Genomic DNA, 13,965 nt, shown 5'->3' with positions numbered 1-13,965 from the left:
TCTGGCAGCTTAGCAGCATAGCAGCACACGCGCGCACACACACACACACACACACACACACACACACACACACACACACACACAGAGCCACACAGCAGATTAGGCCTTTCTGAATGACTGATAGATTATCAGGATTTTGAATACTCTTGTACATATCCTTCCTTCACTAAAGTTTAAAATCCTTGCACTGCACATCTGAAACTTGATACCCTCTCAAAGCCCAACTTAATTTGGAGGAAGTGAAAGACTGAGATGGGGAGAGGAAGAGACTAAGAGAGGGAGGAGAAAGAGTGTGAGAAAATTAAAGAGGGTGTGGCAGAACAGGTGTCTGGACTCTTAGTCTATGGCCTTACCAACCAAAAGTAATCTTCTTAGGGCAAAAAAGCTATATTTTAGTGCAGCCAAATTCCAGCCAATGCTGTAGAGGAAGGGGAGAGAGAGGATGTAGGTGCCTGCCACCATGGAAGTTTTTTTTTCCACAGAGAATTATTTGCACTATAAATGGTGTACCAGTGTTGTGGGAGAGGGCAACCTGCACTTGAGAGGAGTGCTACCCTAACACTCATCACCACCCCATGATGTTGGGGGACCATAGTGGAGGGAGGGCACCACTGTGTGTATGTATAGTGCCTAGGAGCAGTCCAAATAGTTGCATCTGCAGTGAAGGACACTCCTTTGGGGCACTATTTAGCATGAGTGTTGAGTGTGTATCAGATCTAAGGAGTGCAGTGTGGAGCAGTACTGGGTGAGAGGTGGGGGTGGGAGCGTGCTGTGTGAAGTGAGTAGCATGCGTTGTGGGCGGGGTGTGTGGTGCATGCAGTGAATGACATCAGGTGACAGAGCAAGGTAGGGAAGATTGCAAGGGGTACATATGTTTTGGTGCCAGGGCTATGTTGAGGAACGAGTGTACGAAACACAAAATAAACACAACTGGAACAGGACATGAGCACTGTTTAGTGTTGGGGAGTATTGGGAAGTGTTGAGAATCGAGAGTGTGGGTGGGGAGCATTAGGATCTGGGGGTGTAGTGCAGAGAACACGGACGGGTAGGGGTGATGAATGTGTGGCAGGTTCTTGGTAAAAACAGAAAAAAGAAACGAGAGAGTTGCTGGGGGTGGGGCAGGGTCTGAGCACCTTGGCGGTGCTGAGGGGCTGGGCTCCCTACTGAGGCAGTAATTTCATACTGCGTTGCAGTTAAAGTCTCCCGCTGTGTGATCCTTTCTGGTTCAGGAGTCCACCTCACACTGCACTGATTATCTAGTACACCCCTCGGGCTCGGGCCAGCATAACTGCGCAGAGGGCCTGGCTCACATGGGCCCAATATATACACACCACCTTGCTCTGAACCTGGATATGAACCTGACTACATCTGACTGACCCTTGCTTTTTCACTTTTTGCTGTATTTTTCTGCTTGTTTTATTCTGCCCTTCTACTTCCATACACTGCTACAATGGACATGAAATTGAAAGGCTGAACAGACATGCCTTAATGTGATTTATCAATACATAAATACCAAAGTAAATTGATTCCTGCATGAAAACTGAAACTTTAATAAAAAGTGTCAGCTGCAGGCTTGTTTATTGTGAAAATAAGAGCCTTTTCAACCTCATTTATGAATACATAACAAAAAAATTCCCTTGTTCTTAGAGAAGATGCACCAAACTCACCCACTCCAAAGCTTTACATGTAGTAATATCTATGGCTTATGATTTCCCTGTATATTAAATGCAATAGCTTACCTTTAACTGAGAGTTATTTGCCCATTCTTATCCCCTCCAGCTCAACAGCATTAACGGGAGCTCCCTAATTTGTCCACACTTGCAGCAGAGCAGAGCAGCGCTGTGTTTGGATCAGCATGTGGTGGGTAAATGATATGGGAGAGATGAGAGGCTGGCCTCCATGCATGCCCCTCCCCCCAATGAGGCCCTCACAAAAGGCTAATAGTCCAATTCAGATGAGAATCCATGTCCTCTCGGCTACAGACCAATAGGGCCAGCAAATCAGCACTCTGTCATAGCACCCTATTCCCTTTGTGAATCAGATCATTTGTTGAACAACACTGCAAAGTGGGAAAACTTCGCAGTGAAGATTCATACTTGACTCTGCACTCTCCTAAGTGCCACACACCAGGCATCTATAAACTTTGAAATCAAGCAAAAATGTTTATCATAACAGCTACTAATGAACTTTGCTTCTAAGGAGCAAGATTGTAACTTCATTGCAACTCCAAAGTGATTTACTGTCATTCAGCTTTGATGGCTATTGTGCCTGCCTGTGTCACCCTTTGAATTTGCCACAAATTCAAACAGGGCTTGCAGATATGGCGTGAGAATCTGACTTTATGCCGTTGTGGTAAGACAACTGAACCTAATGACTTAAGGTTTGAATCCTAGATGGACCACTACAATTATACACTGGAATCAGGTGAACCTACTCCTAATGGTCAAATTAAACAACCTACGGTAATCAGACAAGTTATGGAACTGTGTTGGTGAATGTGTAAGATGTCACTCTGAAATCGTAGCTGTACTTGAAAAGAGCTGTGTAAACATAACACTGTTGCAGGGAGGCGGGAGTCACTGGCTTGTCTTCAGGCCCTCTGTCAACTGTGGGGTGGAGGGTGGGGGAGGATCAGTAGTGTGACAAGGCTGAGCCTGCTCGAGGAGTGGGGGTGGCGCTGGATAAAGAGTGTGGCGAAGTTCAAGCAACTGAAGGCCTGACTCCAGGACAGGAGGCTGTGCAGTTGCACGGTGATGTCGTTTGATGTGGAATAAAATGTTTCTGCAGTCAGCCCTGGTTGATCCACAGGGATTTAGGGGCGATGTCACGCTATTGGGGAGAGCTGAGAGCCCGCACGGCACCTCACCGTTCCCTGGCCTGACAGCACGCCACACCCCATGCCAATCCCACTCACTGGGTTGAAGAGTTCCCGGCCCCCTGTGCTCGTTGCCTGCCTTCACCATAACGGCACGCTCATACACAAACAATAGCTGCCACCTAATTCAATAATGATACGGCACAGAGAGACAGAGAGAGAGAGAGAGAGAGAGGGCGGGGGAAAAAAACTTGCCCCTAATGGCCTCCTATCTCAGGAGTGTTAAAAATGTAAATTTATGTAAAACCCATAGGAAACATATATTTACAATGTGTTGGGGTAATCACAAGATGCAGGCATGGCAAACTAGCCCTGCCGATGGAAGCAGTCAATGCAGAAATAGTTTTTATGTGTCATTAATTCCCCCAACATTGCTAAATATTCCTTCTATTACCACCATAATACAGTAATCACTCACAAGAGCACAGAAAATTATCTGCACTCATCTGTGGCGTGAATATGGGGACGACGACAAAGGGGAACATCCTATTTTAGAATCCTGAGCACCCTTAATGTTCATCTGCAAGCCACGGCACAGACAGCCTCCCCTTCTTCGTTTTCGATTTGGTGCCAATGTGGGGTTGCTATCTCTAAGCTTAATAGCAGCAGGAAGCCAATTGCTCCCCTAATGTTCATGCACCTATTCATGCTACATTGCTCGAGATGGACAAGGGCCTCCCATCAGTCACTGAGGGGAAAAAGTGAGGCCAGCACAGTCCTAGGTAAACTCATCCCTAACAAAACAAATAACCTTGCAACAAATGAAACAGGAGACCAGATGCTACAATCACCAGAAAAAAAAGATGCAAAGCAGTAGTTTGAATCATTTTCCATGCCATGACTCTGGATCTCTGTTACGGTGAATGAGTATTTGAAGTGAATGTCTATAGTTTAACCACCTGAAGAGGTATGGATAGGTTCATTTTTTGACTGCTTCTGGGACTTTTCAGTGCAAATTTGCAGACATGCAAATAGATTATAGGTTGTACAAAACATAAGTTGTACATTATAAGTTGTAAAAACTGGTGTCTGTCATGTGGCCCTGCTGCTGAGACACTAACAAGAACAGCAGAGGAGCATTACACTGTTGTGTAAGCAGTGGACTGTTGGCATTTGTTTCAAAAGAACAGATTGGTCAAGGAGTTAAAACAGACTTGACCATGATATAAAGCTTTTCTCTAACTGCACAATTGCAACATCAGAGCCTAATGGATGTTGTGGGAATTCCTACAACACGCAAAAACAAAAAAGACAAACACATATCTGCAAAATAAGCATAGCTGTGTTCTATAAAGAATGGACATGTACACTCATTCATTAAGTCTTTATTGTAAAACAATAGCATTATATTGTGATTTCTTTCCATGCATTTTCCATGTACTCCATAGGTTACAAACGAGGCATAAAATCTACAGTGTGTGGGACATCTCCAGTGCATACTGGGGATTAATTACAAATTGTAGAGTTTCAGGGATAAACATTACTTTATAAGTGTTTCAGCTTGTCTAGAGTATGAAACCTCTCCACATGACTTATTTTATGCCATGTAGCGCGCGTGCTACGTTACATGGTTCGTTGTTTTCATTAATGTTATTAAGCTTCTCAGTTTTCAACGCCACATTCGTTATACTTTTTAATGTTAAATCGCTGTTTCCTCAAGGCTAACATTAGCTAGAATTTTTCCGATCTAGTGTTCTAATCACATGGGTTTGACCATACGCCAAACAGCCTATCACACTGGTGTGACCATTCACGCAAAAGGGCTAGACAGCTCCAAACTCAAGTCATATACATATACTCATATACACTTTATATGGGTAAGAATTTACTTTTAAGTGTGCAATCCAATTTTATTAGTACCTTCTTTTTACCACGTTAACGCGCATTAACGAGCGTTAACGCGTTAACGTCAATAGCCCTAATTAATTTATATGTAAACTAACATTAGGTGTGTCAAAGGTGGGCCAGCCTATGGCATTTGTGGGTGTGGTCACACGTTCCCACGGTCTCTGACTAGCTGCTCCACCTCTCTCATGAATTGCAGACACAGCTCATCCTGCCAGGGCAGAGAGACACACTGCACTGCTACTGGGAGTCCCTGCCCACCAGCCACTGCCTGTAAGTAAAAACATAGTGCTGTTACTGCTCAGCACAGCACTGTCACACTGTCTGTTGCTGCTCCCTGCAGACAGATTTGGGTAATGCTGACTTGCCCACAGCAAGAGACAAAAAACAGTCCACTGCTGCCATCTGGAAGTCGATATTGGAATGTATGCATCTGAATATACCAAACAAATTGTACATAAATGCAGTATGTATGTATAAATCTTATAAATTGTTACTCCTTTTTTGACACGCATTTCATACATCAATTGCTTCTCTGGAAGCAAGAGGGGATGGAAAGAACATACCTTGATTTGGAGGTTTTCATGTTATCTTTATATAGTTAGTGACAGCTCATGATAACTTGAAACAACTATATTTAAATGTGTATAAAATAAAACTGCATTAAAATAAAGGACTCACTCCTATAATATTCTGTATTCTTCATACATAAATCATGCTTAAGTAGTGAGGTTTCAAAACCTCTCATATAGATATTACACATCAGACAACTTCTTCACCAAACCATAAATCACCCATCACCCAAGCCATACCTTTTTGAAGAATCTGTCCCATATGTCTCCAAAGTTACCCTGGAAGTGCTTGAGCTCTTCCTCATCATCCTCTGTAACCATGGTGACAGGCACTACCCCAGCAGGTAAGTTGAGAAGATTATAGAGCATGGAATAGCTGAGTGCAGCTGGTAAAAGGAAAACAACATTTGCAAAATTCATCATTCCTGTGACCCAGCACAAACCTAGAAGGCGTTACATAATGCTATTTGGATAAAGCAAAAAAATTAAACAGCTTTCAAACGTATTGTCCAGAACTAGTAATACAAGGCAGAGTGGAGACAACACAAACAGATTGGCAGTTTGTGTTATCTCCACTCACAACACAAACAGATCTACAGTAAGACAGACAAATAAGCAACACAGAGCTTGACATCTGCTGTAAAATAGGTCTACATGCATTGACAGAGCAAAAAACCTGAGAATTGTCCTTTCACCCAAACAAACAAACACACACACACACACACACAATGCTATTTTCCAAGTTCACTTTCAAAAATATTTTAATTGGAAATGAGTTCATGCTTGATTTACTTCCCATTCAAGATTGGCCAGACAGTCGTCTATCAGGTTGAAATGTAACAATGAGCTCAGTTTAATCAATAACGAGAAACAGGTAACATACAGGTCAGCTTCCCGCAATATCTGAAGTTGTATGCTGGGCCAATAATGGGCGAGAGCAACACATCCAGGTCCCGTTTCCTCCACTCTGCCATGAACTCATAGCAATACTCCTGACAACACAAATATGAGTATGAGCTGTTATCATGTGACACTTTATTGTTGTTTGTCAGGAAAAGGTTATTTCAGTGAACAGAGGCCAGAAGCCTGTGGTTTAAAAAGGAAACATAATTCAGGCTGACAGTTGATCAGGTCTTCCTAGCCAAGGCTCTACTCACTATGGTTACTGTTTGCAAAACCTCATCAGACAATGAACCAACAATGAATTGGCACAGGTAAAATATCCTTTCATTACCAACAAAGCTGACTTACATGGGATCATGTTGTAAGAAAGACGACTGAAGTTCACGTCTAGTCATTTTGCCTCGAATTAGAGATTAGAACGTGCACACTTTAAAAATGGATAAAACCTATCATGTTTGAAAAAGCATTGTCATAACATATGCAGTCAGGTCATTAACTGCTTAGCCTGAAATGTGAATGAGAATAAGGACATGACAGCAGCTTCTCTGATAGAGGGAAGAATATCTTTCAAAGTTCTCTTCATGAAAGTGCAGTGTAGGGGTAGGTAATATAAAAGTTTATGTGTCCCGTTTATTGCTGAAGTATAAAAGTGAGAGAAAGCTCAGCAAAATATGCAGAAGAGAGATCAGAGTTCACTGCATTTGTGGCTAGCTTGATAAAGTTAAACTTGTTTTATGGGCTCATGTTTGACAGTTTATTAGTTTGTTTGACAGTATGTTAAAACATATTTTAAAGTTTCACAAAAGCATTCAATAAAAGAGGAAGATAAACCAATTGACTGGTTGCTATAATTTGTAGTTAGATGGTTTTGTTGCCTCAAAAACCAAAGTATCAAATAAAATCTATTGGTCCAAACTGCAAGCTAACCCACAGAATTTTAGCCACACACATTTAGCACATTCATATTCTTACATTCAGAGATGCATGTGGTTTGTATCACTATAACATAAACAGTTCCTTTAAAATGATTGTTCTTTACTCCTGCAATGCATTACCTGTCAGGGTGTTGAGTATGTGTTTATGAAAGAGCATGTATCAAGCGTAATTGCAATCAGCTCCAATAGTCTTTTCTAGATGTCAAATGTCAGAATTGCCAAATGTTTTTAATAACAACACATTTAGCAACGCTTACCTCTATATCTGTGTGTTGCCTCCAAAGCTCTGACACAGAACTGAAAGAAATACAAAGTAACACCATGTGTATGTATATGCATGTATTACAGTATGAGTGATTGCACAGCTTATGTGACCACAGGACCACCTTGGTAAAAAGAGTGAAAGAAAAAGTGCCCAGTCTCTTATTACCTTTATATCCTATCTGTTACATAAATTCCATATTCAAAGACAGATATTTAAATAACAATCATTTATCCTTCCTTCTTATTCAAATCCCTTTATTCACTATTATGTCTAACGCAAATGACTTGTCCCCTTGCATTCACGTCACTGCTAAACATATTTTTAACCTGACACGCTTAAAAATCTCTTTTACAATCAACAGCCCTTCACTCAAAGCCAGTGCAATGCATTATTGTGCATTATGTCATATTCCTTGTAAATCACCACAAAAAATGTTCCCACTTAGAGCTAACCATAGTAATGGTTAAACACAGAAGCGTTCAAAAACCACAGTTCACCTCACCTGACTCCACAAATAGCCTGCATTGCTCCAGCCATGCGTGGATACTGAGAGAGAGCAAAAAGAATGACATAACTTAGCACTACAGTGCAAGTCCTCACTCATTGTCATTTTTCTTCCATTTCAATTCTGAAACACTAGAGAGACATGCCATTTTGCTGTACGTAAGTTGACATACTCACTAAGGGCTGAAGAAGGAAAGAGAGGATCTTCTTGGCCATATTGGGCAGAAAATAGGGGATAATCTGGTCTCTGAAGCTGGGGTCAATGGGACCCTCCTTCCTGAAATGATACACTGCATTTCATTGAGAACCACAGACAGCGGAGCCCCTCAGCTTTAACCAATGTATATAGTCATTTTTTCTTCACATCATCATAGGTCAACACAGTTAAAATGTTCTGTTAAAATACAGAATCATTTCACATCATTATCTATAAGATACCAGAAATTCATACACTACCTCATTTATAATTATTTCTGAGAAGTGTTACACAGCGAGGTCACACTTGAGGGCCTATTTATACAATCAGAAAACAGCTGGTACATAATAATAAATTCTAAATCATAAGAATAGTCACTATTAATTATTTTAACATAATTTATGAACATATGTTAATACTGTTATGTTACTCACTTCCTACCTGTTTAACTGTTCCCCAAAAAGGTCAATTATATAGTGATATGTTTATCAAATATTTTCTACGAGCATATAAGCAAGCCCTTAAGATGAAGTGTGACCAACAGCACTGAGCAGGCGACAGGCACTGCAAGTCTTGCTTACAAGTTGCTGAGCAGCGTGGTTCCTCCATCTGCCAGGATACCCCTGAGGGCTAGCTCATGCATGGCATGTACAATTTGAGGAGGAGTGAAAGGGACTAGCTGTTGGAGCACAGGAAGAAAAGGCAGAACAAGAAGGAGTGATAGAACTTTACAAGATGCAGTGTATCAAAGCAGTAGCTATATAAATATATGTAAAAATATACTTCTGCATACAACCATCTAAATGGGTGGATGGATTTCTTCTGCAACGATTTGGAATGGATTTCTTTTGCTGCGTCTGAGAGGCATAGTTGTCAACATTTTTTCAAAGAAACCCAACTTAGAGAAAGTCAGAAATCAAGAAAACAATAAAACAGCTGAAATTTTGATGGCTAGACATTACTCAAAAGAGGACCGTTGACAGACACCATGTCCTATGCATTCCAAAATATGACTATAGGTGATTGTATAAGACTCGCATGCAGGTTCAAGCAGGTTCTTTTCATGAAAAAGCAACCTTTGAACACCACATGCTACACTGTGTAAACTAGGGCAACTGACCAAAAAGGTAGGATGATACTTCATGGAATAAATGGAAAGAAATGCAGAGTCAGAGGTTCAGAGAACCAGTGAAGTAAGTAGCCATGACCCCATCTGTGCCTGGCTTAATTAGAAAGTGATCACAACTTTGCTTTGTTTGCGAACTGGCTTTTCTAAGTAGAGTAAAGGTGGTGAGTACATACCTATCAAAGCTGTGAAGTCATTCAAATCTTAAAAGTGAATGGTGTTATGCGGACAGCATTGGGAGTTGCAGAGCCAAGCACAGATAAGGCAGAAACTCAAAGGCACCAACCTCAAGGGCACCAAGGGCACCGTGTCTTAAATCAGTGATACTATTATATTTTACTTTTAACTAAACAATACCAGTCTGCTGGAGGGGACCCAAGACAACCAACCACTACAGGGTCAGACTGATCGCAAACAATCTGCTTGAGATGCAGTTATGTTTATACGCTTATGTGCTCTTATCAACCCTTCTCATGGTCTTTTTGCAACCTTGAATACACTTTAAAACTTGCTGTTTGTGAATGCCATTTCCATGTAGAAGGTTAGCTGTTTCTGAGCCTGACATGACACCTGCTTTATGTACAGGTGAACAGTCAAAAAGGTATCTACTAGATTGTTTTGAATGAACAAGAACCCTTGGAGTCAAAGTTATAGTTTTGTATCTTTAACTGAAAATCTAATTAACAAAGCCTATTATGCAATTCACATGATATCGCCATGCACATATCAGATCATGGAAAAGGCATGCCTTTTCCGACATGACACCAAGAATTTTTAAAGTAATCGCATGTGCAAATGATCCTTCACATACTGTGTGGCCTGCTTTCTCCAGCAGCTCCCTGGTCTCCCGCAGTGCTCTGCCCATGCTTGGAGATGGCATATGGTAACCATCATTCTCATAGTAACCAATCCTCAGAGGTTTGGAGCTTAGGTACACCTTGAGAGGGAGAATGACACTGCAGACTTAAAAATGTCCTGCCTAATTATTACTGGTGATTTAGTGACAACTAGATTACTTAATATGTTATCTTCCTATCCCCTGGTTTCTGTTCACTCCTGCAGATCCCATGCAATACACACATCCTGCTTTCATACACATTCAATAATTGGTTTTAATAAATGGTATATTTACAATGGTTCTATGATAAAGTTTACATGAGGGTGGAGAAGACTGGAAATGAAGCACTATGCAAAATTAAGCCTAACCAATGAGCCGAGCATACCTGCTCATTGAATGGGATGGGTGGCACTCTGGGATCCAGGGTGAACATCTCCTCACACAGAAGTGCCTTCATACACAGGGCAAGGCTGTTCACATCTCTTGCCATTGGGCCCAAGGAGGGCAGCACTACCATAAAGCAAGACATTCGACATTAAAGTCACATTCCTGAGTTGCTTTAATCTTTTACTGATCACCTGCATGCAGACACTGGCTATATAGACATGCTTCTACTTCAACTATTTTCTCACCTGATTTCTGTCCCTGGCAGGAAGAACTGGAACCACGCATGCTTAGACAAAACAGACAAAAGGCACACAAAGGGTTTTGTACAGGTCAGCTAATTCAAAACCAACAAGAATATTCCCAAAACTAGCCATTCGAATACATCAAATCGTTCCTCTAAACAAAACTTGCCATAATAACAAATTCTCCCACGGGCTACAGATGAAGAATAAGCTGGAGTGTAACTAAAGCTCATCTCAAACACAGTCAGGGAAACACAAGCATGCCACCATGTTTGTGGACACACACCTCAACCGGTTGACAGTGGGCTTGAATCCACATATCCCACAAAAAGACGATGGAATGCGAATGCTGCCCCCAATGTCAGTGCCCAAGCCCAGGATGGAGCCCCCTCCTGCAATCAGTGCCCCTTCACCGCCTGAAGAGCCCCCTGACGTCTTCTGGGGGTTATGGGGGTTCACTGTCTGCCCAAAAATGGGGTTGCTGCAATCATAGCTGAATGGACACACCAAGCAAGCTCATTAGGGAGGATTATACAAACTGATATATCACATTAACAGTAGCGTCTGCAGTTTGAGATGCAAAACAGAAGACAGAGAAAGGGCAGAACAAAAATCCCCTATGTCCGTATTTACCTGAGCAGTGCCTGGGGAACATTGGTCTTGACAAAGGGGATGGCACCTTGTTTCTTGAGCACCTGGACCACTACACTGTCCATTTCAGCAGGCTGCTCGAGTCTGCAGATCACTCCGCAAGTGGAGTCATGTCCCTAAAATAGGTCCGCAAGGTCATAATCCCTACACTTAGAGAACCAATTCATGATACCACAAATTTTGCATAGCTGTAACACAGGTACAGCATAGACTCATGGCCCTACCCAAACAACACAGAGTCATGATCCAGCCCATATGGCAGATTTCTGACCCAAACAACATGACTTACTGCAAACTCATTATCTTTGTAACATTGCTTATTTTACTGGACACTAAGATTCAGCTGTAGTTAGAACATGCAATCCATCAAGTTGAGGCAAAATCCACAGAGGTAGATTCAGGGTAGATTCAGAGGTAGATCTCCTTGAACTTTACAGTACCTTGTATGCAAGGTTGTCCTTGATACTGACAGGGACACCATAGAGGAGGCCTTCCCTGTGATCCTCTGCCTCAGCAAGCTGGTCACAGCTCTCCAAAAGGAACTCTGTGGCACAGTTCAACTTCTTGCTCACCTCCACTGCCTGATAAAACATCATGAGTTTGTGATATAAAGATCAACTAAGCACACACAATTTCTTTAATTACTTTTTACAATTACTTATTGTAATCTGAGCATGCATATTTTGCAGTAGAATTTGTGAGTTTTACATAAGACATGACCTAGAAAGGATTAAAGATTATGGGGAGAAGTAATTACAGCCCTACGCTAAGTGCATAGTGACTGGTTCCAGTCCTAGTCTTTGGAACTCTGTAAATTCTGGAATTCTGTAAATCCACAGGCACAATTTAAAACTGTGTTTCTGCTGCTGAGTATAAAGGTGTCTAAAAAAATTCATTTTACTGTCAATTAAAGTTAATGTGTAAATGTGACTTTCCGCTTCTTATTAAACAGGACCTTTCCCATGTAAGTGTAGAGGACGGTTTCAGGACTCAGTGAACCCTCTTCCAGCTTTTTGGTCAGTTCAGACAGGGGCAGGGAGAGGATGGCAGCAGCGTCTGCCGCTGGGTACTGAAATCAACCGTGAAAAAAAGACATGTCAATGCTGCCCTCTGAAAGTCAAAAACAAAACGTCAGACAAACCAGCCAGAATTTTATAAATCTAGATTCTTTCATGTCCACCAACATTAGGAATAGTTATCTAGTATTTTTAATTTACCTGTCTTTACACTGCTGAGCTACAAGAGTTAAGGGCAAAAAGAGCCTTTAAGAACTTCTTGCAGTAAATCTGAGAAATTCTCACCTTTTCTACGAACTGCTGGACAGCATTTTCTGCCCTCTGAAACGATGTATCCCTTCGTAACTTCGCTTTCTGTATCTTCTTTTGCACCCGCCTGGAACTAACCCATTTCAGAAGAAGCACCGATGCACTTATAGAGCAAGCCGTGGCTGTCAGCAGTGCCTTCCAGCTCGGTTCCATTCCGAGTGGAAGCTGCTCCCGGCTCAACATTTCTATAGTTTTGACAATGAATTTACCGGTGAAGTACAGACTTAAAAATGTAGACAGTACATTCGTGCTCCGAGGCAACAAGTGGTATTCAGTTCATGTTTGAATCATCGGTCAGAGCGGCACGATCTCCTTTGCTACTGCATTTCTTTCTTTCGGGCTGGGCGTGAATAGGAAGTACATGCACCTGAAAGCGTGCGTGCACGTTTTACGTACTCGCCGTTTGCCGTGCCCACTGCTTGTAACCAAAGTGTGTGACGTGTCATTCCGGCTGGGATTCCTGATGTACTTCTACTAGGTTGTGAATCAATGAGGAACTCCTGTTGTTTACACATCAGCAGATCTCAGCAATGAAGTACGCAACCAAGGGTTAGCTATACACGGAAGTGTAAAATTCTGTGGTTGGTCTTCTAAAAGTCCTTCTGCGCGCATTGTGCATGAAGTAGTCGTAGCTACACGCCCTATAATGTCAGTCGACTGCACCACATTTAGACTGCCTGAGCTCACTAAGACGGTGGAACAGAACTTTGTGAGGTACACATTAGAATATTACAAGGGGCGTTTTAAAACCCTAGTAATCGCTGCGATAAAGTCGTTGTCATGTGGAAACCCAATGTTTGTCGAAATGCAAGAGAGAGCAGGATATTGCGGAAACCCCCTGTCAGTTACAGCAGCAGCCTCAACAGTAGCAAGCCTCAGCTCCCAAGCTCAGATCAAGACTTGAATAAACCTGCAATGATTTCCATTTCATCCCTCTCACAATAGGGAAGGAAAACAGATTACAAAGCCAGCTGGCTGTCCAATTGTCTGGAGGGCAGAGTCCCTAGGAACCTGGTCTATCCAGTCTCTTTCAGTGCCAGATGAAATTGCATCGCCTCTCTCTGCCCCTCAAGCCTGGCCATATACCCTTGTCCACTTCTAGAAAGGACAGAGTGTGGGAGTGGTCGGGGGCATGAACCCTTTGGCAGCCAGCTTGCAGCGCAGGTGTAGGTATCATAGACCCTTTGGGAGACTGTTTCTGCGATTATTACTTTTTAATATAAACACATGTTATTAATGGGCATCGGTGTAGTTTCAGTAAACTGTGATTTCTATCTGATCAGCTTGAACTGCTGGGCGTG

General features: G+C 42.1%; 1 protein-coding gene across 1 annotated transcript; it reads right to left on the bottom strand.

Annotated features, from left to right (window-relative positions):
* Window positions 1–4,246: 4,246 nt before the first annotated feature.
* LOC118772937 (vitamin D3 hydroxylase-associated protein) lies at window positions 4,247–13,206 on the bottom strand. The gene is made up of 15 exons (XM_036521621.1): window positions 12,641–13,206; window positions 12,295–12,408; window positions 11,780–11,920; window positions 11,322–11,455; window positions 10,975–11,181; window positions 10,692–10,732; window positions 10,445–10,569; window positions 10,033–10,158; window positions 8,677–8,774; window positions 8,077–8,176; window positions 7,898–7,941; window positions 7,388–7,427; window positions 6,176–6,284; window positions 5,533–5,678; window positions 4,247–4,991 (listed from the first exon to the last, which is right to left on the bottom strand). The coding sequence occupies exons 1-15, from the start codon at window positions 12,845–12,847 to the stop codon at window positions 4,866–4,868; spliced, it is 1,758 nt and encodes a 585-aa protein (XP_036377514.1). The 5' UTR covers window positions 12,848–13,206; the 3' UTR covers window positions 4,247–4,865.
* Window positions 13,207–13,965: the final 759 nt, after the last annotated feature.

Source organism: Megalops cyprinoides, chromosome 2 (genome assembly GCF_013368585.1).
Source record: "Megalops cyprinoides isolate fMegCyp1 chromosome 2, fMegCyp1.pri, whole genome shotgun sequence".
Lineage (NCBI taxonomy): Eukaryota > Metazoa > Chordata > Actinopteri > Elopiformes > Megalopidae > Megalops > Megalops cyprinoides.
Note: the sequence above shows the minus strand (reverse complement) of the source record. Positions and strands in the feature narration are given on the sequence as shown.